Source organism: Merops nubicus, unplaced genomic scaffold (genome assembly GCF_000691845.1).
Source record: "Merops nubicus isolate BGI_N331 unplaced genomic scaffold, ASM69184v1 scaffold3048, whole genome shotgun sequence".
Taxonomy (NCBI): Eukaryota; Metazoa; Chordata; class Aves; order Coraciiformes; family Meropidae; genus Merops; species Merops nubicus.
This window is the reverse complement of record NW_008624944.1, coordinates 1-27,740: the sequence shown is the minus strand read 5'-3', so window position 1 is coordinate 27,740 and position 27,740 is coordinate 1. Positions and strand designations below refer to the sequence as shown.

The 27,740-nt window shown below is 42.9% G+C and overlaps 1 protein-coding gene across 1 annotated transcript in view; it reads left to right on the top strand.

Moving 5' to 3' along the window:
- AP3D1 (adaptor-related protein complex 3, delta 1 subunit) overlaps window positions 1-27,516 on the top strand; it is a gene marked incomplete at its 5' end in the record, with an annotated part of 28,915 nt that extends 1,399 nt beyond the window's left edge. The window contains 29 exon segments of the mRNA XM_008945489.1: window positions 580-660; window positions 3,039-3,146; window positions 3,502-3,631; window positions 4,893-5,032; window positions 5,305-5,378; window positions 7,204-7,253; window positions 8,153-8,202; window positions 8,617-8,665; window positions 9,460-9,605; window positions 11,172-11,320; window positions 11,414-11,644; window positions 13,273-13,504; window positions 13,952-14,097; window positions 14,228-14,369; window positions 15,269-15,340; window positions 16,228-16,307; window positions 17,058-17,262; window positions 17,938-18,011; window positions 20,315-20,519; window positions 21,243-21,305; window positions 21,912-22,010; window positions 22,506-22,655; window positions 22,766-22,813; window positions 23,187-23,376; window positions 24,479-24,567; window positions 25,580-25,665; window positions 26,106-26,227; window positions 26,955-27,034; window positions 27,134-27,516. Coding sequence (XP_008943737.1) covers window positions 580-660; window positions 3,039-3,146; window positions 3,502-3,631; window positions 4,893-5,032; window positions 5,305-5,378; window positions 7,204-7,253; window positions 8,153-8,202; window positions 8,617-8,665; window positions 9,460-9,605; window positions 11,172-11,320; window positions 11,414-11,644; window positions 13,273-13,504; window positions 13,952-14,097; window positions 14,228-14,369; window positions 15,269-15,340; window positions 16,228-16,307; window positions 17,058-17,262; window positions 17,938-18,011; window positions 20,315-20,519; window positions 21,243-21,305; window positions 21,912-22,010; window positions 22,506-22,655; window positions 22,766-22,813; window positions 23,187-23,376; window positions 24,479-24,567; window positions 25,580-25,665; window positions 26,106-26,227; window positions 26,955-27,034; window positions 27,134-27,229 — 3,387 coding nt within the window.
- Window positions 27,517-27,740: the final 224 nt, after the last annotated feature.

Genomic DNA, 27,740 nt, shown 5'->3' with positions numbered 1-27,740 from the left:
TTTCCCTACCAGATGTTTGACTGTAGCTGTCAGATATCCTGGTTTTTTTTCACAAGAGACATATGTGAAGACCACCTAAGACTCCTAGTAGCAGGCATATTAGATTTTGTAATAGCTTTATAATTCTTCTTGCAAGGTTTTGTTCATGCTCTGTGGTGCAGACCTTTTTCTCCAGACAGGCTGGAATGGTATTTCATAGAGAATAGTTACTGAATTGGTCTTCAGTACCTGAAATTGGGAGTCCAAACAGACAAAATAAATGTAATATTCACCATTTCCCCTCCTGGCAATCCTACCTTATTTCTACAGCCTCACAGTTTCTGAACCTGTATGTCCTAAAAAAGTAGAGAAGGTGAAGCTGATTTTATTGTCCTTAAGATAGATTTATCACTAGAAATGTTGTTTGTCTGAGATTATTCCTTTCTTATATAAACCCCTTTTTCTAGAGAACACTGCCATGCCTCCTCTGTTCTGCAAACCTCTGCCTACTTGTTCATTTTTTTAATATTGCTTATGAAGCTACCAGTTGTCTAAACTTCTATTAAAAAATTAATGTTCTTTTCCCTTGCCTTTCCCCAGAGAATTGGTTACCTAGCTGCCTCCCAGTGCTTTCATGAGGGGACTGATGTAATTATGTTGACTACTAATCAGATCCGAAAGGTAAACTTTTCACTTCAGTTCTTAATTTTTTTCCTTCCACCGTCTCCCTACTTACATTTCCAAAGCTGTTCCCAGTATTTCTCTTTTAGGAATATAAAGGTGTTTAAGTAGAATTCCATTTACTTGGTGTGCAGCCTCCTCTCATTCCCCAGGCTGAAGGATCAGTGCAGTTCTTAGGAGCTGTCAGTCTTCCCTCATGCTGTCTCCTGCCAGCTCCCTGTGTTTACTCCTTGCAGTGCATAGTGACCATGATAACCTTTGTTAATATTGCTGCTCTCTGAGGCAGCCCTTATAAGGCTGTAATGGGCAAGAAAAATGTCCCCTTTTCTCAAGTAAAATGAGCAGTCACCTGGCTCCACAAAATTTCTGTTTGAGAGGGACCATTTTCTTCTGATAATAACAGATCAGCCTTTTGACTTCTTTGCTATCATGGTGATGAGTATATGTAATGTTGTCTTCTGTATTCATGTACTGAAGTGTGATGTATTCATTTTCATAGATCACTTAAATTTTTTCAGAGTTACTGGGTTCAGCATTTTTCTCCTGTTCTTCAGATTACAGATATATTTTTAAAGCTCTTGAGTTTAATTTTTGAAAGTATCACTGCTTTAAAACTTGACTGCTCCAGTACAAGATGTGCCTACATTTTTACCATCTAAGTAGCTAAAATGTATTTAACTTGCTTAAAAAAGATCAGTGGGATGTTATCCAGTGTCTTTCCTAAGAAACTCTAGTGCCTTTCCTTTTATCTTTTAAGTGATTCTGCTCTGAGAGTTGCATATTTTTTATTAAAGTCCCTTTAATTTCCTTTAGTATGGAGATTTTATTATACTGAATTTTAGTCACTAGCTTATTCCTTCCTTTTTGTGCCTGAGTTTTTTCTTAAAGGCATAAATAAAGATGGTTTTTAATGTTCCATTTGCCTAGTGACTTTGTATTTGAAGGGGTTATCAGTTCTCAAAATACATTAAAGCCAGAAGGAACTGCAAAATTTTGTTGCTCTGTAAGAAACACATCTCATTATTATTAAAGTAGAATCTAATTGCTTACCTGCAAAAGGTTTTAAATTGAGATGGAAATGGCCCAGAACCCTGAAGGCCTGGCTGTGTTTAGCTCTCCTGAGGAAGACTGTGTCCACATTAACCTGGACAGTTAATTCAGGTGGCTCATGTGGGAATGTTGTGGCAGTTCCCTTAAAATGTTTGTTTCCAAATCACTGCAGTTAAGGAGTGGGTCTGTGGTGCTCTGTGTTCAGTCAGGTCTGGTTTTGTCATACTTGAACATATGAAGATGAGAGTCTAGAGCTTAAAAATGTCTGAAAGGTTGTAGAAACATAGAATCAGTAGGGTTGGAAAAGACCTCTAAGATCATCAAATCCAACCATCCACTTAACACTACCATGACCAGTAAGCCATGTCCTGAAGTGCCACGTCCACAGGTTTTTGAACCCCTCCAGGGCTGGGGACTCCAGCACCTCCCTAGGCAGCCTGAGCCAACCCCTCACCACTCTGCCAGGAAGAAAATTCTTCCTAATAGTCAAAACCTCTCTGGTGCAATTTAAGCCCATTTCCTCTCATCAACTATCTTTTCAGGGAGTTGTAGAGAGCAGTAAGTTCTCCCCTGAGCCTCCTATTCTCCAGCCTCAACATCCCCAATTCCCTCAGCTGCTCCTCACAATCATGTTCCCCAGACCCCTCACCAGCTTTGTTGCCCTTTTCTGGATGAGCTCCAGCCCCTCAATGTCTGTTTTCTACTGTGGTGCCCAAACCTGACCCCAGTACTCCAGCTATGGCCTGGACAGTGCTGAGATGTAGGATGCTGCCTACAAAGAAGTCCAAAACACTTGACCAATAAAATGTATTCCACACCCTGGCTTGTGTGCTGTCTTTATGGACTGGCAGTTACAGTGCTGCCAGCAGCTCAGGAAGAAACTAATCTCATTCCTGAGAGAGTTTAAGCTGGGACACTGCTGGGCACTCAACAAGAGTGCCTGTTCCCAGTGAAGGTGCTGACAGTTGGGCTTTGACTTGGCAGGGTTAGTATTTAATACCTTTTTTTTGGATTTGGAAGATTTGTGATCTTACTGTGAGAATTTAAAAATTCCTTGCCATTTCTAAAATACCACAGAGGTCCAATATCTCTAATTGCCTTTGCAGTCATCCATCTTTTGTTTAATTTGGATTCCTCATGCTCTTTAGTAGACTTCAGGTTGTGTTTTAGCAGGTGTTGGAGAACGTTGCTGTTAATAGTTGATATGAATAATTCCCAAGAAGTAGAAGCTCTGTTTCATGTGTGGAGTGAATAAAACTAGTCTGAGAAAATTGTCTCTTGGCATTCTTTGTGATCTTAAATTTTTGAGCCTGTTTTTCCTTTTTTAGGATCTCAGTAGCCCTAACCAGTATGATACTGGAGTTGCACTGACTGGCTTGTCCTGTTTTGTTACTCCAGATCTTGCCAGGGACTTGGCAAATGACATCATGACACTGGTGAGTTGCTAAGATTGAGGTAACTTTTTCCTGTAATTAAAAAATGGTAAATTGTTCAGAACTGGTAAATATCTGTTACTTTTAGGACTGTTACATGTGAAAACTGACACTTTATTCTTGTGGGTTTTCCTGGGGGGGAGCCTTCACAGCTTTTAGTTAGCTCAGGAAGATCACCTTGACTATTTCTGTTAATTTTGGTGATAAGTGACAGTATTTTGCCCTCCCCTCGAAGGCGGGTTTTCAAAAAGTAGTTGAGAAAGATACTTTGAGAGAGTAGTGTGGACATAGGAACCTTGAGAAGAACTCTGGAAAGGCAGAGTTGCTGGGAGCCTGATGGCAGCTGTTCTGTTGGCAGATGTCTCATACAAAGCCTTACATCAGGAAGAAGGCAGTGCTGATCATGTACAAGGTGTTTCTGAAATACCCCGAGTCCCTCCGTCCCGCCTTCCCTCGCCTTAAAGAGAAACTTGAAGATCCAGATCCTGGTGAGTGGATTTGAATAAAGAACTCCTGCTCCAAACCATCGAGGTGTATGTGCTTGTGGAGACAAGAATAGCTGAAAAACACTGTGATCATCTTTGATGTTGCCACTTTAAAAGTACATTCTTTAAAATGTTCAATTCTCCCTTCAAACCAAAGCTATTGAAACTATATCAGTGGATTAAACCTTCATGGCACAAAGGTTTCCTGGTTTGCTGCTCAACTTGGCTATTGAAAATATTTCAGTTGGTTTCAGGGTTTGGGGTTTTGTTGTTTCCTGGGCTCGTTTACAAAGCTGCAGTGGATGTACTTCAGGCTTGAATGGATGTACTTCAAATAAATCCACATCACTATTTTTTTTTTCTATTTTTTTTATGTTTAAACTTTGAGTCCAAGTAGCTGTTTGCACCCTTCACTGCTCTCAGTGCAATTCAGCTGCAGCACAGGAGATTTGCAAGTTCTCCATCATATTCATACTTCTAGTCAGTCTTCCCAGAGTGTGCTGCACCAAAACACCCTCCCCTTGTTTCTGGAATTCTGTGTGATGCAGTTCTGTGATCTCCAGTTGGTTTGGGTGTGTGTTTAGAGGGAGAAATTCAACGGTGTGACTGGACTAATTTGGTGTGGGCATGTAAGATGTGTCTTCCAGGGACAGTGGTTTTTAAAGAGAGCAAAACATTTCTACCCCCAAAAACAGAGGAAGAAAACCCCTGTTATGATTTATGGAGAAAAGATCTGCTCTCTGCTAGAAAACCTGAACTATCCAGATTAAAGATTCTGAAGTGGACAGTCAGTTTAGAGGCTGAGCAATTCAAAGGCAATGAGCTTGTCAAGTCAGACGTTTAAAATAATGAATCCTTAATTTAAATTGTCCATTTTAAAGAAGCAAGAGTGGAAATTTATGGTGGGCAAGGTTATTGTTTATTATATCTTCTGTGTCTACAAACAAGCAACCCACAGTAAGGGGGGAGGGGGGAGAGGGAGGCTGGCAGTGCTCTCTTCTTCCTAATACCGGGCCCAAAGCAGATACCCACCTTTAGATAGATTAGAAAATAGCCAAGATTAAATAAAATCCTTTCTGAGTTAGTTTTTGGCACTTTTCTGTTTAGTTCACTGCCTCGTGGTTGGTAATGAGGCTGAGCCATTCCTCTTGGACACAGAAGTCTGAATCTTCATTTGCTTTCGTGCTGGGGGTTCTGCACCAGAAACTTCAATTGCAATTAAGGTGCTGATGAGATTTCTGCTTTTCCTGCTTGTTTTTCCCAGGTGTGCAGTCTGCTGCAGTAAATGTTATTTGTGAGCTGGCTCGACGCAATCCCAAAAACTACCTTTCCCTTGCTCCACTCTTTTTCAAGTTGATGACATCATCAACCAATAATTGGGTTCTCATTAAGATTATAAAACTGGCAAGTATTCTGGTTCTGCATTTACAGGATTGGGGTTCTCCTTAAATTACATTTGGGGTCAAAATACATTTCTTGCTTGGAAGTATAGTTACTATTAAATCTGAATAAAACCACAACAGGAATATCTTCTAGTGTTTGGACATAACCAGAGAAAGAAAAATAATTTAAAATAGCTTGGTTTAAGTATAATGACCTACCATTGAAATCATGTTTTTATTCTGTTTAAAAGCAGCTATTAAATGTCTTTCCTGTCTGTACTTCTTTTTTAATAGTTTGGTGCTCTTACTCCATTAGAACCTAGGCTGGGAAAGAAACTGATTGAGCCTCTGACCAATCTCATCCATAGGTATGTATGACAAGTGTGACTCTGTTCATTCAGGATCAGTGAGGTCCCTGTTGGGTAGGTCAGTAGCTGGGTCTGCAGATGCATTTTTGAACGCTTCCTTGAGCCTCAATATATTTGCTTCACCTATCAAAAGATAATCACATCAAGACTATTTCTGAAAAACCCAAGTGAGATAAAATACCTTAAAGGAAAGTCTTTGGGTGTCTGACTGTCAGCATGAATTTCTCCAAAGCGTGCATGAAAATTGGAGCAATTTATTTTCCTTTCACTTCATTTTAAGCCAGAGATGACTGTGGAGGAGAACGTATTAAAAATCTGGCTAAAAAAAAGCCTCAGCTGCTTATTTGCCTTTTCTCTTCACCTACACACATTTGTTTTTTGTCTTTTTTGGAAGTGTCTTACACACCAAAGCAGCATGACAAGGAGTGTGTTCAAATTCCTTCTCCTGCCTTCGTCAGCATAGACGTGTTTTGGAAGAGGTTCCTTTAATATATATCCTAAATATAGATTAGATACATTTGAAGGTATTTCCTCCTCAGAGTTGGTTTGCAGAGTTATTTTGGGTCTAATTCTGAACTCAAATCAGAAGGCAGGTGTCTCAGAAGGAACGTGTGTATTCCTCCCTATTACAAAGAGGAAATGTAATCTTATGTGTGAATTGTTAAATGAAGAGGTTTGTTTCTTCTTGTGTGGCACAGCAAGAAGATAGGTGGGAATGAGCAGGTTTTAAACAGATATCCATGTAGCCATCAGAGCAGCTCTAGCCAAACCATTTCTGTCCATCCTCCTCCTGTACCTTCTAAAGCTGGTTCAGAGCAGACCAGCCAGCAGCTTTGCATCCAAATACCTAACAAGGGGTTTTGCAGCAGTCACAAATTCACTAGAAGCAGTACTCTGCCAGAAGAAGCAGGAAGGTGGACAGTGTATCTTCAGTCCTGCCTCTGCCTCCTCTCCCAAACTCCCACCTTAGTCATTCACTTTAGAGGGCTTAATCCAGTTTGGTTTGGTCTCCTTTCAATCATTTTGTTTCTTGTATCACTTGTGTGTGAGGCAGACCACCCTGTCATCCACCCTGAAGTGCACAGGGACCAAAAATGGTTGTCTGGCTTCTGAACATCCTGGAGTCCCCTGTGTGCTGTGCTGAGAGTGACCTTCACAGGCTCACTTCTGCCTGCTGCCTCCGGAGCTGTTTGCTCAGGACCTTTGCAGACCTTGCTCCTGGAGCCTGCTCCTTTGTGAGGTTCCCTGTTTCCCTCTCCTGAAGATCAGGATCTGTGAATACCTTTGAAATCCTCAGAATTACACTGTGTATGTGTCCAACTGGCAAAAGTTGTCTTAAGTTTTGGGGAAAATCAGATGAAACCAAGTTACATATCAGGGTAAACCTGCACGTCAGAAGAGTCTGCTCTTTGTGTGCAACTTGTTTGTTCTCTTTGGAGAGAGGCTCAGGGTTCTCTGACTGCCTTATCTTGACATTCTGACCTTGGGCAGAGGATTTAATTTGATCCTTGAATGAGATTGCTTCAGTGCTGTGCAACTGGTGCTGAGGTTTTGAGTAACTGCTTCCTTCCTCCTCCCCACCGTCAGTGCTGTTACTGGCTGCTTCTCTGAGAAGATTTCTTTTTTTTTAAAACATTCAGTAGCCCTTCCTTCCCCTAACAGTTCTTAAGTGAGAGTCCTGTCATCTAGTTTGAGGGTAGATAGAACAGAATACTGGCAGTTTCATGTGTAATTAAAGGTGTTAACTAGCTCCAAGATATCGCTGACAACTCTTCAAAATGTGCCAGTTTTATTCCTTATTTAAAATACTTCCTTTCTGTTTCAGCACCTCAGCCATGTCTCTCTTGTATGAATGTGTGAACACAGTAATAGCAGGTGAGAACTGAAATTTGTAACCTAGAAAAAAAAAAAACCATGATGAACTTTGTTGTCAATTAACACCATCTGTAAAGCTTTTTTTAACTTCATGTGTTTTATAGCTGAAATAAATCTCCCAGCAGACTTTGATTTGTAGCTGTAACTGAAATCCCTTGCTGTCAGTCAGTGAGGCCACATGACTACAGCTCTGTCCTATCTGCTGAGGGCTGGGATGAAGCACTAACAACAAGTGATTATTTGTATGCCAGCTTCTAAATGTTGCTAAAACTACAGAATAGACAAGCAGCAATAGAATGAAAAGAGGGATGGGGACTCCACCACTGCCCTGAGCAGCCTGGCACAGCCCTGGGCAACCCTCAAGGGGAAGAAGTTCTTCATGCCCAACCTAAAGCTCCCCTGATGCAACTTGAGGCCATTTCCTCTTGTCCTATCAATTGTTCCTTGGGAGAAGAGACCAACCTCCTGTCAGGGAGCTGTGGAAAGCCAGAAGGTCTCCCCTGAGCCTCCTTTGCTCCAGGCTCAGCACCCCCAGCTCCCTCAGCTGCTCCTCCCCACACTTGGGCTCTAGACCCTTCCCCAGCAGCTTTGTTGCCCTTCTCTGGCCATGCTCCAGCCCCTCAAGGTCCCTCTTGGAGTGAGGGGCACAAAACTGAACCCAGGATTTGAGGTGGGGCCTCCCCAGTGCCAAGTGCAGGGGGACAATCACTTCCCCAGGTCTGCTGGCCATGCGAGTGGCCTTTGGACCAGCTGGGCACACACTGGCTCCTGTTCCTTTCCTGCCACCCCTCCCCAAGTAAACCGGTGTCTTGGTTGTGAGCTGAGCTCGCTGTTGACCTTTAGGTGTTGTGTGGTGTTCAGACACAGAGCCCAACTGAAGTGTGTGTTGTGTGTTGCAGTGTTGATCTCTCTGTCCTCGGGGATGCCGAACCACAGCGCCAGCATCCAGGTACAGCACTGGCCTTTGGGGCCTGGTGGTTCTGCTCTGCTGCGTGAAGACCAAGTCCCAGGGAGAAACTGGATTGTGTTCCTCTACCAAAAGTTAAAGCAATAGCTCCCTCAAGTGCTCTCACTCAGGTGGAAGCCTACAGACTGAAGCATCTCCTAGACAGATTCTCTTCCTTCCTTTGCTCTAAAATGCAGATTCTCCTCATTTAGAGTTTTCCTGACTCAATTCAGCTGCTGCTATCAGCACAATCCTACAGAGGCTCCTTTTGTTTTGAAACCTGTTAATACAACAAGATAATCTTCCCAAGAGGCCCTGTGTCTTGGTCAGCATGCCTCTGTGTATGGAGTAAACTTTATGAAGAGTTAGTTAAGACTTCTAAGGCTGGCAATAAGCATGACATGTACTTTTTTCCAGCTTTGTGTTCAGAAGTTGAGGATATTGATAGAAGATTCTGACCAGAACTGTAAGTATGTTGCTTGTCTTCATGGAAGCTTCTGGCAATCATTGGGTAGTGATTGTAGCAGACTTAGAGCAAGGAGCTGCTTCTCCAGACAGCTTGTTCAGTATGTTAGTGCCTGGTGCTACAATGAACAATTTGTGGCATTTTTGTTGTGGGAATAATTTTTGATAGTGAGTGCTTATTTATTATGAGCTTTTTTAAAATGAATGATACTAATTATTACTTCTGTTTGTGGTCTTGTTAATCCAAACCAGTTTTCTCGTCATGCTCTGGGTTTTCCCTTTTAATAAACTTGCTGCTTGGAAAGGAGTGAGGGATATTATAATAGTCAAATGCAGGAATTCTTACTTATTTTAGTAGCTACGAAGAACTCTGTGAAGTCCCTTTTTGTACAAACCTTTTTTCCCCATCTGTATTTTTCCTGTTGAGAACAGGGCTCCTATTTAATACACTAATTTTAAGTGCTTTTAAAGCTGTATTTGTCCTAGGGTGCCTATTCTCAATACTCATATATTTCTGTATGTTAAATATATTATTTTTGAATTGCTGAGTAAACTTGAGGTGCCAGAAGACTGGGATGAAGATTATATATGTAATTATGTGCCTGTATATGGGGTTATGAAATTAAAGACCATGATCTGTGTTGCACTGTTTCTCAGAAATGCTTTTCCTCATCATAGTAATTTTTAAAAGTGTATTAAAGTTGATTTCCATAGAAGCACTTGGTATTAAGATCTCATGCTCAGCACAAAGAGTGTTTCTATATTTGGAAAGAAGTTTTATTTTGTCTTTCACAGTGAAATACCTGGGACTGTTAGCTATGTCCAAAATCCTGAAAACGCATCCTAAGTCAGTTCAGTCTCACAAGGATCTCATTCTCCAATGTTTGGATGACAAAGATGAGTCTATCCGACTCAGAGCTTTAGATCTCCTCTATGGCATGGTATGTTTCTACAAGTGTTTCCTTCCCTCATCATCCTTTAGGAGGCTGATGTTTAAAAAAACCATATAACTCTCCATCCCCTCTCCCAGTGGTCTTGTGGTAACAACTCCTGTATCTTTTCCAACACTTAGAACAAGTAAAATGCTTGGTACAGCATGTTTCTACAAGTGTTTCCTTCCCTCATCATCCTTTAGGAGGCTGATGTTTAAAAAAAAAAAACATATAACTCTCCATCCCCTCTCCCAGTGGTCTTGTGGTAACAACTCCTGTATCTTTTCCAACACTTAAAATGCCTGGTACAGCATGAGAGGGCTTTAGAACTTTGATTCAGACTGGAAGGAGTTTGAGCTGAGGTGCTGTGGAAGTCACCCCAAAGGCTGCTCCTCTAGTGCAGCAGCTCTGGGGGTGGGTCCATGCTGTTCATGTCACAGTCCATGTTGCAGCACACTGGCTCAGGTCAATGTAAGTTATCCAGCCTGGGAGGCAGGAGGAGGTGACTTTAAGCTGCTTTATCATCAGATGTGCCCATAGTTGTAAATCCTGTTAGACTTTTTGTCCAGAACCTCCTCCTGTTGGGTCTCCTCTGTGCCAGCAGCCTGGTGCCTGTGTTGTGTGGCTGCCTGGGGTGGTTTATACAGATGTGCAGCAGGGGCCATCTCGTCGTGGCAACGCTGGATCTCTGAAAGGGACTTCAGTAGGAAAGAGCCTTTCACTCAAGAGTCTGTGCCACCCCCTCCTCCATATACAAAGGGCTCATGGGTCACCTTTCCCACAGCTGCTTATTTTAGAGGAGGAAGTGAAAGTCAGAGACACCTTTTCTCTGGTGGTACTCACTAAATTGCAGTAACTTCAGTAGCCTATGATCAGGAGAGTGGTTTTAGGGTTGTTGCAAAGAGACCTGGTGTTTTCTTAGTTCCTGTAGGTTGAATTCTGTTTGTCTTTAGTCAAAAGAGAACCTAGGAGGAAGAGTTTGCCATTTTGCTCAACCCTGCCTCTGAGGAAGAGTCCTGTGTAATGAATGATGGCAGAATTGCTGTTGTGTTAGTAAGTCTAACATGTGTCTAGTGAGAGATCACAACTAGAAGCAGTGAGTCAAACAACTGACTGGTGATATTCACTGAAGTTTGGTCACTTTATTCAGGCAGCTTTCCAGAGCAAGTTAATAGAGCTGTGTTTTGAAATGCTAGAATTCCATTGGATGTTAATGTCTCATGTTTGGTTAGTTTAGAAGCAAAAATATTTTAAGCTATTCAATTTGCTAATCTGGCAGAAGTAGGAGATTTGTTCCTCCTGGCTTTGTGTTGCTGATAGTAGTTCTGATTCTCAGCTCTCCCACAGCTGTACACTTGTGTTGGCTCTGCTTTAATAACAACATTGAAGAGAAATAAACAGTTTTCTTTTTTGACTGGGACCAAAGTTAAGGCTTTAGAGAAGTGGTTCTGGTTTCTTGTTGACACGTAACCCAGGTCCATCAAAGAGCTGGCAGCTGCTTTAATGGCATTAGAAGCACTTGACAATGTGGAAGTGGCTTGGTTGTGGTTCAAACCTTCAATGACTCTTCAACAGGTATCAAAGAAGAACTTGATGGAGATAGTGAAGAAACTGATGATTCATGTGGATAAAGCAGAAGGGACGACGTACCGGGATGAGCTGCTGACCAAAATCATTGATATTTGTAGTCAGTCCAACTATCAATACATCACGAACTTCGAATGGTCAGTGCTTTCATGGCACCACTTTTGAGATCATCAGCAGTGGTGATGCAGGACTGTCTGCTGATACAATTGCATCCCTTTCACTTCCTGTAGGTACATCAGCATCCTGGTGGAGCTGACGCGGCTGGAAGGCACGCGGCACGGGCACCTCATAGCAGCTCAGATGCTGGATGTAGCCATCAGAGTGAAAGCTATCCGTAAATTTGCAGTTTCCCAGATGGCCATGCTTCTGGACAATGCTCATCTCATAGCCAGCAACACCCAGAGAAACGGCATCTGTGAGGTGCTCTATGCTGCTGCCTGGATATGTGGGGAGTTCTCCGAGTAAGTGCAAATCTCCTGATGCCCATTGAGCAGCTTTCCAAAGATTCCTGTCACTGAAATGTATTTTTGAGAGAAGGATAGTTCAGAATGTATGCCCTAAAGCTAGCAAAATTATTGCTTCTTTCCCACTCCCTCACCCCATAGACACCTCAGCTGTTTCTAACCAAGGCAGATACTTAATGTTTGATATTTTGCTCATTTTTCTTGTCTTTCTAGTCCTGCCCACTCATGCAGGAAGGCACAGTCATGGGTGTAAGCTGTAGGATGTTAAGCTGTTGAAGGAGCTTCTTAATGATTAAGATCTGACACCTCTTACAGGGGAAACATCCAGTCACCATGTTTAACTGAATTAGTTTTTGCTCTCCTCCCTGTTTTGCCCTTGCTGAGAGATTTTTGCAGAGACTAAATCTTCTTGAGAACCAGAAGTCATTTTTTGTTCAAAACTTGTGTACCCACAGTAGCACAGTTCTCACTGTTCTTGTGCATCATCTTTTAGCTTAAAGAGTTGTTTTTATCTCTTGGTTGTGTGTGCAGCTACCCATGCTGACCGAGCTCTCCTTTGGGTACACTGGACAGACCTTGATATTGTAGTCTCCTATCATCATCTGGTTTGCTGTCTGCTCATAATTGCCACTCTGAACATTGGGTCCAGTTTAAAGTCCTACTGTAGGTGTGATATTTTTTGGGAACACTGATATGGTGCAGATCTTTAATCAGAAAAGTTCTGCAAAGAAAACTGTAGATTAAGCATGAGAACATTCTGACCTTTTCAGTTTGCTCACCTTTTCACTTTCAAAGAACTTTAACTTTCTACATGTAATGGACCTGTACTTTAAAGTCCTACTGTAGGTGTGATATTTTTTGGGAACACTGATATGGTGCAGATCTTTAATCAGAAAAGTTCTGCAAAGAAAACTGTAGATTAAGCATGAGAACATTCTGCCCTTTTTCAGTTTAAAAGAACGTTTTCACTTTAAAAGAACTTTAATTTTCCACATGTAGTGGACCTGTAGTTTTTGTGCATCTTCTGTTTAGTTGTGAGCAGATAATTTTGAATAAGAGTGTGAGATTTATTAAAAAAATGTTGTGATCTTTTCTATGTATTGAGCATTGTCTTACTAGATTTAATTTCCAGTCACTTACTGAATAATTGAATAAGAGTGTGAGATTTATTAAAATACTATGATCTCTTCTGTGTATTGAGCATTGTCTTACTAGATTTTATTTTTATTCAGTAAATGACTGGAAATACAATGTCATTGATGCAAGTGGTGAAGTGCAGAATGACAGGAAGGTAGCTGAGCTGCTAGACCCAGACTGTCAGTGGAGCTGGCACTTGAAAGTGCAGTGTTCAGTTAATGGAGACAGTACTGAGCTTGGGAAGGTGGGAACTGTGGTGTTCCTCCCCTTCTGTAAAAGGATAATAAAGCTGTAAATGACACTGTGCCATGTTACTGCTGTAATTTGGAAGGGGAGAAGACAGACAGCAAATGACTCTTTTCATTCTGTCCTGTTTTTCTGTAGTGCTTTGTGCTGCAGCCACAGTTTTCAAAAAAACTTGATGAGTGCTGATGAAATGTTGACACTTCACCATTTCTCTCTTACATCTGCCCATGCTCTCTTTACAGACACCTCGAAGAAGCAAACCAAACTTTAGAAGCAATGTTGAGGCCTAAAGTGACGACTCTGCCAGGCCACATCCAGGCAGTTTATGTCCAGAACATGGTGAAGCTCTATGCATCCATCCTGCAGCAGAAAGAGCAGTCAGGGGAGAAGGAAGCAGCTCAGGAGATCACACAGCTGATGATTGAGCGTTTGCCTCAGTTTGTGCAGAGTGCAGATCTGGAAGTTCAGGAAAGGGTAAGAGAAACAAAATTACTTTGAAGTTTGTCATAGTAAGTCTTTTGTACAGGAGCATATATGTCATTTATGGTGCATTTATTCTGTTCTCTGTGGAACTCAGTGAAAGAGAAGGTCTAAAACTAGAGTGGGAAGAGTTGTGGCATTTCATGGCAGAGCCCAGATCTTACTCCAGGCTGATAGCACCTCTGAAGACTGCTTGCAAGAATTTCCCTCAAAACAATTTAACTTGAAAATTAGGCCAGCATATAAGGACACAAAACCAAAGCAGCCTGGAGAAGAGGGTTAATGTGGCTCTTTATATTTGCTCTAAACCTGCAGTTTATGCTGCTTCATTCCCTTAATGGAGTAGAGCAGTTATCTTTTGCTGACCTTCATTGCAGTTGATTTGGTTTTTGTTTTGTTTGTTGATTTTAACTCTGAAGTGACTTCTGTATTTGTTTTTAGGCTTCTTGCATCTTGCAACTAATAAAATATATTCAGAAGCTACAAATAAAAGAAGTACCTGTAGCTGAAGAAGTAATAGCTCTGTTTGCTGGTGAGCTGAACCCTGTGGCTCCTAAAGCACAGAAAAAAGTACCAGTTCCAGAGGGGTAAGGTTCCTTTTCTCTCCCAAAGCCTTATTTACCTTTAAAGCTCTAAAATAGTAAAGCTAAGTGTGATGAATACTGAAATACTCCAGGGTACTGAGTCAAGCTATTTGTTTACTGCAATTCTTACCAGCTTGGACCTTGATGCCTGGATCAATGAACCTCCATCAGACAGTGAGTCTGAAGATGAAAAACCCAAAACAATTTTTCATGATGAGGAACAAAGGCATTCCAGACACAGGCAGCCAGAAATAGATGAAGAGGAACTGGCCAGAGTGAGTGAACACTAAAATGCTTTTCCCTGCATAATTCAGCAGTAATGCTTTAAGTGCTGCTGAAGCAGTTGGAGCTGCTGTGGATTCTCCATGTAGCCAGGGAGCCATTCTGCTCTCTGCAGCTCAGGAAATCTGATGATTTGATGTGAACAAAATATATGTGTTTGAATGCAGCTATGATGTTTAGGCACTGTGGGATACACCTGATACAAAATTCTCTTGGAAGTCCAGTGTGCCTATCCTAATAAAATGGAAACAAGATGTTACAAAAACTTGTCCATTGTTAGGAGCTGGAGATCTTGTAAAAATCTGACCTGTAAACTGTGGTGTGCAGTGCAGGGTCTTGAGGATGGTCCTTGTGCTGGGCTCTGCAACTGTTTGGTTTTTAACACATCTCCACTGGTTTACTGCTGTCCCTCTGTGCTCTGCAGCAGCATCTTTGCTCATGGACTTGAGCAGCTTCCATGGGTTACTGTAACATGACTGTTCTCAGTAGCAGTGCCACCTTTCCTGCTTCTGACCTTTCTGTTTTCGTAGAGAAGACTTCTTATTGATCAGAATTTTCACTTCTCCCTTGCTTTGCAAAAATTAAAGTAGAAACATTTGAATTGCCATCAAAACTTGTTTTTTGGGAATTTACTATCTCAAGGCTACAATTCAAAAGCAAAGAAAGGGTGTCTAGGGAATATTAGTTATAGTAGTAACAGGACTTGTAGCTATATAATGTCTTGTAACTCAGAGCTGGTTTATCATACACAAGCTTGTTATCCTGTAGTCTTTTTGCAGGTAGTTGTGTATTGTTCCAGAAATTCAGAGACTTGCATTTTGCACTCTGATGTCTTTTATCTCTCTTTGCTTCTGAACAAACATTCTAACTACAAATACTCCTTTGCTTTTAGCGTCGAGAAGCCCGGAAACAGGAACAGGCAAACAACCCATTTTATATTAAAAGCTCTCCTTCCCCACAGAAGGTGAGTGAATTAAAATATCTTGATGGCCTCTCACGTGACTGCATGAAAGTGTCAGAGCTGCAGCTTCCTTCTGAGACATTCCTGACCATTTTTGTGGTAGTTCTGATCACTTCATAGTGTGCTGACTGGAGTGGACACCACCTACTGATTTTTTAAGTCTTGTTTATGTTGAGAAACTCAGAACTGACCTAATAGCACAAGAGCAGCCAGTGTTCTGTGAAACTCTGGTGGGCCTCCAGGTTAGAAAGAAGGAAGCAGTAATTGTCACAACTCCCATTACACAGCAATTTGGAACAGTCTGGGTTAACTTGTTTTGGAAAGCAGTGTTTGTATTCTGGCAAGAACTCTCTAAAAGCTGTAGAGAAACACTTCTCTGTGCCCTTGTCACACATTCCTGTGCAGGTAGTTTGTCTGAGCTCTGGGTGATGGGAGGGTTCAGATCACCAGGCTCTTACATTAAGAGCCTTCTGTTTTATGGATCAAGAGGTCATTGTGGTCTCTTCTTACCTGTTCTGGGGAAAGAACTTGCTTTATTCCCTGTGTATCCTAAGGACTGTCTCATTTTCCTTAACTCAAATGTCAAAATTTATCTTTTGAAGTGGCAAGTTACTAGCAAACCAAAAGTTCTTCAGAGAGCTGCAAGCAGCCTTCTTCAGGGCAGCAGCAGGATTAAAAAACTAGCTAAAAGTAGGATCTTTTATAGTAGTTATCAGCTGGCTTTAAAATCTGCTCTGCTGCCACACAGGATTTAGTACTGAGCTCTTCTATTCCTACCCTTTAAAATTTCACTTCAAGGATTAAGCTGTTTAATGTTTTGAAATATGTATATATAGATGGATTTATATCTGTCAATGCTCCAAATGTAACAGATGTTCATTTTTTTCCAGCGATACCAAGACACTCCAGGTGTGGAACATATACCTGTGGTCCAGATCGACCTTTCTGTCCCCTTAAAAGTTCCAGGTAAGTGCAACTAACCTTTAATTCTTAGGAATTCTTAGAAATTCCTCCTTAGGTTTGTAAGGGCAAGGAGCAGCCTTTCATTAGTCTCTTAAACATATCTCCTTAGCTTACATGTGTTTGAAAATAATACTTTGCAGTCTGAGTGCAGTTCCTCTCAAGACAACTTTGGAAGGGTTTCCAGGGTTAACTCTATTCTGCAGCCAAGTTTGTGACCTGTAAACTAACCACTATTCTGTGTAGGCAGTGATCAGCCTTGGAGAGTCTAAAAGGGTGGTGAAGGTGATCAGGAGACATCCTGTGGACATTCTATTTCAATACCTGGTCTCCAGTATCAGAAGGTAGTTGTGTATCTAATGAGTGGTTTGATGTAGCACTGAAAAGCTGTGAATAAAATGTAGTACCTTGCAAGTCACTTCAAGTGACAAGTGCAAATATTTAAGGCTTACATAACAATCTTTTTTTTCCAGAAGTGTGGAAAGTTGTTGGTATTAGTACAGCAGTGTTACCAGTTCTACTTAAAATATCTATGTTGAGATGATCTTGGTAATCTGGTTAATGTGGAGAAGACTCATGGAGCAGGATAGAGAGCTCCTGGAGAGGTGGAGTGATAGTAAAGGTGGTGCTGGAGGGGCTGTGGGGTGATGTGGAAGCACAGAGAGGTGTTGATCCTTCTGATTCTGAGAACCTGGAAGCAAGATCACTCCTACCACATTCACTGCTAACATTCAGTGAGCAATGTCTGTGTGGACTGTAGCCTGTGAATGCCTATGTCTGACCAGTATGTGAAACTGGAAGAAGAGAGGAGACACAAACAGAAACTGGAGAAAGACAAGAAAAAGAAAAAACAGAAAAAAGAGAAGAGAGGAAAACATCACAGGCACAACTCCCTGCACACGGAGAGCGAGGAGGACATCGCTCCAGCACACCACGTCGACATCATCACGGAGGAGATGCCAGAGGTCAGTTGCTTTGCTTGGTGGCCTGAGCTGCTCTTGAGAGATTCCCCCTCACCCCCTGGATTGCCAGCCTGTCTGTATCATTGCAGTTCAAGAGCTCTGATTTCTTGCAAGGCTGTTGAAGAGCTGACTGACTGAGGGGCTCCTCGGCTGCTCTTTGCAGGGGAGAAGCGATTGTTTTGTTTGAGGGTTTTGCTTTGTGTGGGGTTTTTTTTCTACTTTTTAAAAAGCTTCAGAGGCAATTTCTGTCTCTGTGCACAAAGAGACAATGTGCATCAGCTATAAAAGTAACACTGTCCAAACAGTCACTTCATTTATTATGCTCTGCTGCTTCACTTTGACGTTAACTCTGTCTAGTCAGCAGGTTTGCAGCTGATGATAATTAATTGTGCATGCTAATGATGTCATCTGTATTTGTTCCTAAAATTTCCTTTAATCAAAACCTAACAGCAGTAATTCAAATCCTGCCATTTATGAAGAATGGTTTTCTGTTCTAAATTAATCTTGTAAGTAGATGCTGCATTAAAGTGAATTGTTTGTAGAAGTGACTGTGCCTGACTGCAGGCTGGCCTGTTCCAGGGTTAACAGGCCTCACAACTGCTTTGGGCAATGTAAAGCTTGAGTTTTGGATTGCCTGTGCTTTGCTTCTTCAGTGAATGGTCTCTATCTCTCTTGCAGAATGCTTTGCCCAGTGATGAAGATGACAAAGATCCCAATGATCCATATAAGGCACTTGATATAGATCTGGATAAGTGAGTGACAGTTTTGTATCTGAATTTACTTAATTGCTGTTGGGGTGTGTGAGGGCAAGTCTGGGGCTAAACAGGCAAAAGCCCTATCTACAGTCCACTGGGTGAAAAGACTTAAGTCTCTCACTGTACCTTGGATGTAACCCTAGATGATCATCCAGGCTTAGGTTCCCCCTGCAGTGAAGCTGCTGAAGTAAGGAGAGCGTGGGGAGGGACAAGGGCCTTGTTTTGTGTGACTGATTGGAGTCTGAAAGTGTGGCTGGGACCAGATGTGAAAGTTAGACCAAGCTTTTGGGTCTACCAGGATCTCTCTGCTCTAACCTGTGTTGTCACTCTGTGACCTGCATTCATCTGTGTTCATCTCAGAACCACCATACACATGGCAAGCCTGTATGCCCTGCGTTGTGATTGACCAGTAACAGCCAGTTCAGAGCATCCCCATTGCCCTGTGGACATTTAGTGTGGTTCTGCTCTTGAAAAAGGTTCCAGTATGATTGAGAGAAGTGTTTACCATACCTTTGACCAGAGTCTGGTCCCCCTTCAGCTGCTGGAGCTGCTGACAGCAGTGGCTGTGCTAGTACAGGCTGTTGTGCAGCCCCTGATCCCTGTGTGCCACGTGGTAACCAGCAGTGGGGTCCAAAATCATTGCACATGGAGAGGTTTTTCAGTTGCTGTTTTACAAAAAAACAATTCCTGATGCATGATCCATGAATGCTTCCAGGATAGTTCTGAAGACTGTTCAGGCACGAGTGCTTATGTGCAGTATCTCTCTCTCCCTCTCCCCCTCTTTCTCTCTGATATTTAACTTTAAAGTCTGCATCATTCTCTGCAGTTCTTAGATCTGTAGGGCTCTACAGACACTTTCAGATCTGTAGGGTTTTGGCCCCTCAGTACCTTGCTAAAAAAATGATGTAGCCTTTTTAAAAAATGAAAGAGCAGTTTCTGAAAAACTTTCTTTTTTCATGAGCTGGTCACATTCCTCTGAGTCTGCAGGGGACAAATGTATAAAAGGAAATTAATTTCTGACTGGAGACCTGGTATTTGCATGACAGGCATAGAAAACCCTGAGCAGAGCAGTTTGTGGCTGCTGTGCTGCAGGAGGCAGCTTTGGACTGGTGTATTGTTCCCATCCATCCTCTTCCCATTTCATACAAGTCCCTGTGCCCTGTCACGTTTGCTCATGTCTCTGTCCTCTCTCTTTCTTTCTGTGCTTGCACTGCTCTGTCTGTGTCACGCTCACACGCAGTCTGGTTTCAGGGAAGCCTTCCAGGTAAGAACACCTTGCTAAGTGCTTGATCTCTGTCAGGTTGGTTGGTTTCAGTGGACAGCATAAATACTTGAAGGGTGGTGAAACTACTGAAATCATTGACCCTCAGATTTGAGTGGGACTGTTTCATCATTGACTTGCAGCCCCAATCCCTGTTCCTGTACTAGATCTCTGAAATAGCTTAAAGATGAGATCTGATCATTCTTCATACCCATGGGCTCCACCTTGCCCTTACAGTGTCTGTTTTAGTTGGGTCTGGTTCTTCATGCAATAAAAGCAAAAAAATTAAGGCAGGTGAGACCAGTAGAAATCTTCCTGAGCTGATGTTTGGTGCTTAAACATGAAAATTTAGGAAAAGGTGTAGAAAAAGAAAGAGAGGCAATTGGTGAACTTCTTACTGATTTCTGGGCAGTGTTTTACAACACTGAAGAAATTTCTGTGGTGTGGTGGTTTTTTTTTTTTCCAAAGTAATGGATTTTGGATACAGTGTAAATCTGAACTGCTGCACGTGTGTTTTGGAAATGGGTATCTGAGATTAAACACAACTTTTTAAATGTAATGGTAGGCTACAGATTCCTCATGTAAAGTTCCAAAATGAAACAATGTACTGCTTAAAATCATCTCCAGTTGGAGTGATCTACTCATCAGTAACAAACCCCACACCCTTCCAGGGCTGTTGGAGCCATTCCACCCCTTGAATCCCACTCTGTTACAAATGCTTCCTCCTGTTTCACATCTTTGCTCCTCCTCTGAGGGTGGTTCCACAGAAATGCAGCATAACTCTACGTGTTAATCAGTCTGCAGTGTGTATTTATCACTTCTAAAGGTGATCAGGTGTCAGCAAGAGCTTGGTTCTGTTGACTTCTAATCCACGAGGGCAGTGTCTGAGGTTACATAAATAAACCTCAGGTACAGAAGTATGTGCTGATTTAAGGTTTGGGGGCCCAACTCTTTAAGAACAAAGCATGCCTTGTCTTGGACATCCAGCTGATAAGCAGAGCTAAGGAGGCAGGAGGATAATGGTCTCTTTCTTTTTAAGACCCTTAGCAGACAGTGAGAAGCTGCCTGTGCAGAGACACAGAAATGTTGAGACCCTGAAGTCACCAGACTCAGAAGCTCCCCTAGTAGAGAAGAAGATCAAGAAACCCAAAAAGAAGGAAAAGAAACACAAAGAAAAAGAGAGAGACAAAGGAAAGAAGAAAGAGAAAGAGAAAAAGGTGGTAGAGGAGGAAGAAGCTAAAAAGGTAATTCTCTAAGACTTGCTTTCTTTTGGAAGCTGCTGTTACAGGCTGTATTTATTGCTGTGTTTTGTTTGTTGCTTAGGAACAGTCACATTTGATAGTTTAAACAGCTTTATTTCCTTAAATTTTTACAACCATAAAAGCAGGTATTTTAAAGATTTCTGTTGATAAAAGTAACATTTACTTAGCCTGAGAAGTTAGCAGAAGTCAGTTCACTGCAACCTACACCACAGGTCTTCCAGATCTAATTTGGAAGCTGAGTTCACTGATATTTGTGTGTTCTTAAAATGGGGAACGTTTTAGCAAAATACCTGGAACTCAGTGTTGTCCTACACCCTATCCTTCATATACTTCAGAATCTTAGAGTTCTAAAACCTGACATTAGATTACTTTGAAGAGTTATTCTGAAGACTCAAAGCATCCTTCTTGTTAACCACTGCAGAGATGCACTTTTCCTCTAAGATGCAGCCAACATGCTTTGACTGCCTGTAGATCCTGTGACAGGTAGTTTGCAGTTCCCATCAGCTATATCCACATTTGGAAGTGTGCTCAGAGGCTGAAGTGAAGCTTGTTGCACTCTGTTCCTAAATGTTTTGCAGCACCTATGTGAGCTTTCTGGAGCAATGCATTTCCATAAGAACTTCAGGTTTTAATTGAATTGCTGATTTTATTTTTTTAAAGAATGGTATCAAAACTGTAATGTTTTTGTTTTCCCTTCAAATTCAGGGGGAAGACTTAGATTTCTGGCTCTCCACTGCTCCACCTCCTGCTTCCACTACCCAGCCACAGGTAGACATGTTACACACCCCAGGAAACTTTCTCTTAAGCTTGCATCTGAGCTGTGATCCGAGTGCTTTGTCATGCTGCAGGAGAGGAGGGAAGAGGAGACACTTTGTCTCCTCAGCTTATTGCTGGGAAGCAATGACATTTTATCTCCCCAATTTTCAGACACTGTAATGGGAGGTTCCAAGCTGATTCTGCTGTGCAGATCAGTGGATAGAAATATAGAAGCAGCTACAGGCTTGGTGGATTTTAATACCTTTGGTTGTTTTTTAATATATTATTGCGTGGTTTTCTTTCCTAGTGTGAGCTGCTAGACACCAGCAGTATTAATAGACATGAGAAAGACACAGTCTGAAAGAAAAAATCTCATGAATTTTGATGGGAGATTTTAAAGGCAGAGACATGGAATATAAGGGGATAGATTCCTTGCAGGAAGTCTTTTGTATCTTGTCCTCAGATGATCATATTTGCTGGGTTTCAGAGGCATAAAACGCAAGGCTTGGTACCATGTCAGTGTAATGTCATTTTTAAAATGGGGGGGGAGTGTTCCTGTTAAGTTTTGTTTTGGTGAAGGATTCTTTAGTGTCATAATCCTTCTGCTCATCCACTCAGAGGGAGCCTGAAGCAGGTGCTGCTGTTGTGGCTGAACCTCAAGAGGTGAAAAAGGAAGAAAGGGAAGAGCAAGATGAGGAGGAGGAAGATGAAGGCAAGGTAAGTTGGGTCAACCCTCAATGGTTGATGACACCTTTAGCCATATTGTCCTAGTGTCTTGTGTTCTTTAAAAAGAAGCAGACAGGGAATTGCCAACAGCATCCTGGTCAGTGTAGCAACCACCTGCAGATAGGTGACAGTGGAACCTTACACCCTTGAGGAGCTCTGAACACTTCACAGGAAGAGGGTTGGTTGTTCCTTGAGCCAAGGTAGCCATTTGAAGCTGAACTTCCAAGCAACTGAGGAGATTTGGCCTCCTGCTGCTCCCAGGCTGCTTTGGGGAAGGGGAGCAGGGTTTACTGGGACTCACCACAGAATGACCATTGGAGTTTAAGGAATGGGAGCTCTGTTTTGGGTTTCTGCAGTCGTAGGAAACTTTGTTCAGTCCAGAAGGCTGCTCAGGGTGAGAGTCTGGAGCTGAAAGATCACAGTGCAGTGGCTGGAAATACAGGGTTTCTTTAAGGGTGTGTTGTAGTTTCTTGTTCTTTTTGCTAGAAATCCTCCAAGCATAAGAAGAAAAAGCACAAGAAAGAGAAAGAAGAGAAATCAAAGGATAAAAAGAAGTCCAAAAAGAAGAGTCATCACAGCGAGGAGGAGACCACAGAGTCGGTGCAGAATGGAACACTAGATGATGAACCACTACCAGTGAGTAGCTGAGCACTGGCAGCCCCTGCCTGCTGTGAGGGGAGGCAGAACCAGGGCTCTGCCCAGAGAAACTCCTTGTCTGCATCTGTGATGTCTGTCTTGTTTTTCAGCCTATGTCCAGTTACCGCCTTCTTGCTGAAAATCCATACATTAAAATGGTGAGTTTTTTGGTGTTCACATCCAGATGTCTTCTCTTTTTGTGTTGTTAAGAGAAGAGGGCATACCCTGGGGATAGCACAGGGAGTTTGTGTGGGCAGCATTTGACTGAGGAACTCTTTAAATCCCAGGAGGTGGAGGTATACCAACGCTCTATTTCCATTCCTTTGGGTATCTCACTGAACAGGTTTTTAAGCTGCTGTTTTCCCACTCCTTAGCAGCACAGTGGAGCTGATCACCAATGTGCTTTTCATTATCCTATGGCTGTACCAAATTACCTCCTCTTTGAAGCTTGCCTTATTCTGATGCTGTGTTCTGCTTTGCTGTTTGAAGTTTCTGAAGCTTTCCTATGATTTTTTTTCCCTTCATTTGCAGACCTACGATATTCAAGGAAACCTCCAGAATGATAGTCAAGTTACTGTCTCTGTTATCTTTGAGAACAAAAGCACTTGCTTCCTTAAGAGCATGGAACTAAATGTCCTGGACTCTCTCAACACTAAAATGCTCCGACCAGAAGGATCCTCAGTCCACGATGGGATACCTGTGCCCTTCCAGCTACCCCCTGGTATGCACAGCTTTGCACAGGGTTCTTGGAGCATGTCTAGTCCTGCACTGCCCTCCTGTGGAAAGAAGGGTTTGAACTTCTCACCATTTGCTGTTTTCCAGACAGACATGTCCTTCTGCTTGGGTGTTCTGTGGGCTTTCACCCAAGTCCCTGGAGAGGATAAAACCTTCTTACAGGATGGCTGTAAACACAGGTGGTTCTGTAGAGCAGGAGCAAAGCCTATAACGTAGGGCTGGGAGTCTGAATGCCTGAGGTCCTTTTTAGGTGGCTACAGGCTGGCACAGCTTTGAACGTGCCAGTGTTGCCTGCTACAGGAATCCAAAATTCAAGAGGAGTTGATGAGATTTAAAATGGAACAAAGTTCTAGGTTTGTGAACTGTTCAAATGCACTCTGGATTTATTCTTGAGCTATTGTTCTGCTGTTTGAACAGCAGAGGCCATGTGCAGTGAAAGTTTGTGATAAGGATGGGGAGCTGAGCTGAGAAAGATGAGACATGGAGATGCAGGGAACTGGCTTCCTGCACAGTGCACCAGTCCAGTCAAGTCACTGAACTTCTTGGAATTTCACTTCACCAAAGAGTTCATTTGAATACTGACACAGCTCACAGAAGTCTTCTGGGATTTAGTGGCTTCAGGTGCCTTTTGATCCCCTGTGAAAAGCAGTAGGGTAGGGTTGTTTTATTCTATATAAGGCAGGTTTTGACACAAACTTGTATGTTAAAAGAAGCACCTAGAAACATTAGAATTCAAGCTAGTCCTGAAAAGCTACTTGGAAAGCTGTATCTTTTTTCCAGTTATACAAAGGGTTTCAATATATTGCCACTGTGCCATACTTTGCCCAGACACCCTCTTGATAACCTCCACCCAGTGCCAGCTCTCACTGCTGCTCCTCAGCACCCAGGAGCCAAGTGTGGCAACACTGTTCCTTCACAACAGGAATTGTGTGTATAGCTCCCTTCCAGCTACACAGGACACTTCAAACTTGGTTCAAAAATAGTCAGTGGATACAGGTTAGCTGCTGCTAATCAGCTTAATTTAACCACTGCTTTGATATGGAAACCATTTTCTGACCTGACTTCTCCCTCTCCTCTCTTCATGCTAGGAATCTCTAACGAAGCCCAGTTTGTGTTTACACTTCAGAGTATTGTTATGGCTCAGAAGTTAAAAGGAACACTGTCCTTTATAGTCAAAGTAAGTGCAGCTCTAAACTCTGTGCTTCTGCTTCCTTTGGAACTGTGTCAGGCAGCTTGTCTGGGGTGGAAAGCACTGCTTTGGAGCTTGGGTTTTTTAGGCATCATTTCATCTCTGCTGCACCAGCCCATTCTGTGATGCAAGAAGTATTTTTACATGACATCTTGTGCAAAGAGGTTCCTGACTCCTGTGTAAGCATGTCCTAAATTAGCACTCCTGGCAGTGTGTGAGCAATGCAGCCTCAAACATGCCACACTGTCAGCTGGAGAACCACTGCAGGGGGGCATCTGCCAGGGAGAGGAGCTCGAGCAAGCAGCAAGAGGTGGAGCCCAGAGCCTGTGTGTTCTGATCTCAGTTATGCAGAGAGGAGTTGGATGCTGCTGCTTGGTACGAGGCTGACAAAATAATAAGAACAAATAGATATGGTTCATGAGGCTGGAAACCCAGGGCAAGAGTGGAGTTGGCTCAAGGCATTGTTTCATATCAACCTGTATAAGACTGTGGGTTTCTAATCTTACTGCAGTAAAATTATTAATGAAGGAGCTGCATGAACCACTTGAAGGAAGTGAATAGAGACAGCTGAGGCTACTTCTGAGTCAGCCATTCTTTCTGTTTAAGTATTACTTTAAAAATAGTGTGAGTCCTGTTTTCAGTACCTAAGAATCTGGGAGATACTAATTTATTATTTTGCTTGGGAATTAGTGAACTGTAAAACCACATCTTCAAGTCTCAGCTTAAATTGAGTCTGCTCAGAAATGCAGCCTGGTCCCTCCTGTTGTGTTCCTTATCTGCTCTGGGTGTACATATCAACCTAGCTGCCCAAATCTCTTCTCCAAGTGGCCTGTTGTAGTGTGGTGGTTGTCCTCAGACTGATCTATCAGGCCCAGCCAGGGTGTATCAAAGGGAATTGAGCCCTAAAGTCTTCACTGGTGCTTGCTTGGTAGGTGGGGGTGGTGCCTCCTCTTGCTGCCTCGGGGCTCCCATTCATCTCCTTTCCTTTGACCTGTTGCAGAATGATGAAGGTTCAACCCATGAAAAACTAGATTTCAAATTGCACTTCAGTTGTGCTTCATACTTGATCACGACGCCTTGCTACAGGTAAGTGCCAGGCAGGGACCACGACCCTGGGGTTTGGCCACCCACCTGAGGCTGAGCTTTGGCTGCAGGCCGTGTCTACCAGCCATGCAGCATGCTCCCAACTCTGGCTGCTGGTGATTGCTTTGGTTGTAGCTCAGTTATCTCCTGCACTGCTCAGCTGTAAAAGTGTGTCCAGCCACTCGTTTCGTGTCTCTGAAGGAGGAGCTGTGTGGGCTGTGTGGGCTGTTAGGCTGGCAGAGGTCATCTGGAAGTAGCTCTGGTTGAGGTCATCGGCTACTCCAGTAGAGACTGAAGAGTGGTTTCCATATTTGCTGTAAACCCATTTTCCTAGAACTTGGGAGTACTTAGACTTCTGCATGCTGAGGCACCTCAGGGTCTGCATGGGGCAGATTTCACATGAATCTCTAGCTCAGGTGTTTACTTTCCTTCCTGTTTTGCAGCGATGCTTTTGCCAAGCTCCTGGAGTCTGGAGATCTGCACATGAGTTCGATTAAAGTAGACGGAATTAGCATTTCTTTCCAACATCTACTGGCAAAGATCTGTTTTCATCATCATTTTTCAGGTGAGTCTTCAACGCAGAACCTCCTGCAAAATTCCCTATTTCTGCTGTGCTTGGCCAGCGCGACACTCCGTGGCCTCAACAATGACAGAAGTGGGGGATGTCCAGATTAAATAAACTTGGGAGAGGAGTATTTTCCAGTTCTGTAACAGGCTAGTATCCTCAGAGCAGGCAGTGGGATTGAAAATGAACTCTCCCTCTGTCCCTGTGGCTTTCCTCCAGCCCAGCAAGGCACGTGGCAGGTATCACGGGAGCAGCTTGCTTGTTGCTGGGGCTGTGAGTGTTCTCTGGAGGGTGCTCCAGCTCCTCCTCCCTCTTTCCCCAGCACTTCGTTTCCACAGGGAGAGCTCAAGCTGTGCAAGATTGGACTGACTTAAAACCCAAGTGCAGGGTGAAGCAAAACAAATGGCTGTTTCATCATGCTCTGGGGTATGCATTAGACGTTGCCTCACTGGAAGGATTTCTGGGGAAGAGATCTACATTCCGAGCAGCGTTTTGGCCACAAAACATTTGCAGCTTACTTAGAAGACAAATGACTAACCTCATTATTGTGAAATATCCCAGATAGGAGCCAGGCACATACATCATCCTAACCCTGGCTTCCTCCTCCCCTCCCTCAGCAGAAGCTTCTGTTCCCTGAGGCCAGGCAAAGCAGTCATTCCTCTCCATGAGGAGCAAACCTTCACGTTAAAAGTTGTCCCACTAAATGAAACTCTTGCTTTCTTTGTAGTTGTGGAACGTGTTGATTCCTGTGCATCCATGTACAGTCGTTCTATCCAAGGCCATCATGTCTGCCTACTGGTAAAAAAGGTGAGAGCATTGTCCCATCAGTCCCCAAGCTTGACTGGGGATAAGTGTCCCTGTGTAGAAGGGCAGCTAATGGATTTCTTCTTCCTTTTTCTTTCCAAGGGAGAGAACTCTGTATCCATAGATGGGAAGTGTAACGATTCCACCCTGCTTAGCAACTTGTTGGATGAGATGAAAGAGACATTGTCCAAGTGCTGAATATTCCTTATCAAATATTCCAACGACAGAAACACACCTACCATGGAAAGCTGAGCAGACCCAAGTGTTAAGTTTCTCCCTCGTACGCATGTACTACCCTGGGGCACGTGCTTTTCAGTTAACTCCACCCTTGTTTGCAGTTTAGACATTTTAAGGCTGTATGTTACCTTTTTATTTCCAAACTTTTTACAAACTGTGGTGTTAACCCTTTCTAGCCCAAAGAGATCCTGGTGACACGACTGGAGGTGGGAGGGAGGGAGGGGTGGGCACTATTTATTCAGCAGCTCCTGATGTTCCCATAACCTCCCATCTGTGTGGGATGCTGGGTGTGAGCAGAGCTGTACCAACAGTAGCACAGAGTCCTTTGCATGTACTCATTGCCAGGGAAGGCTGATGTGATCTGTAGCCATGGGATCTGTCTCCAGGGCTGCTGTAGGTGATGTATATTTCTGGCAGAGGCTGGTGCTGGACCTGAAGGCCTCTTTTTTTATATATATATATGATTTATTAT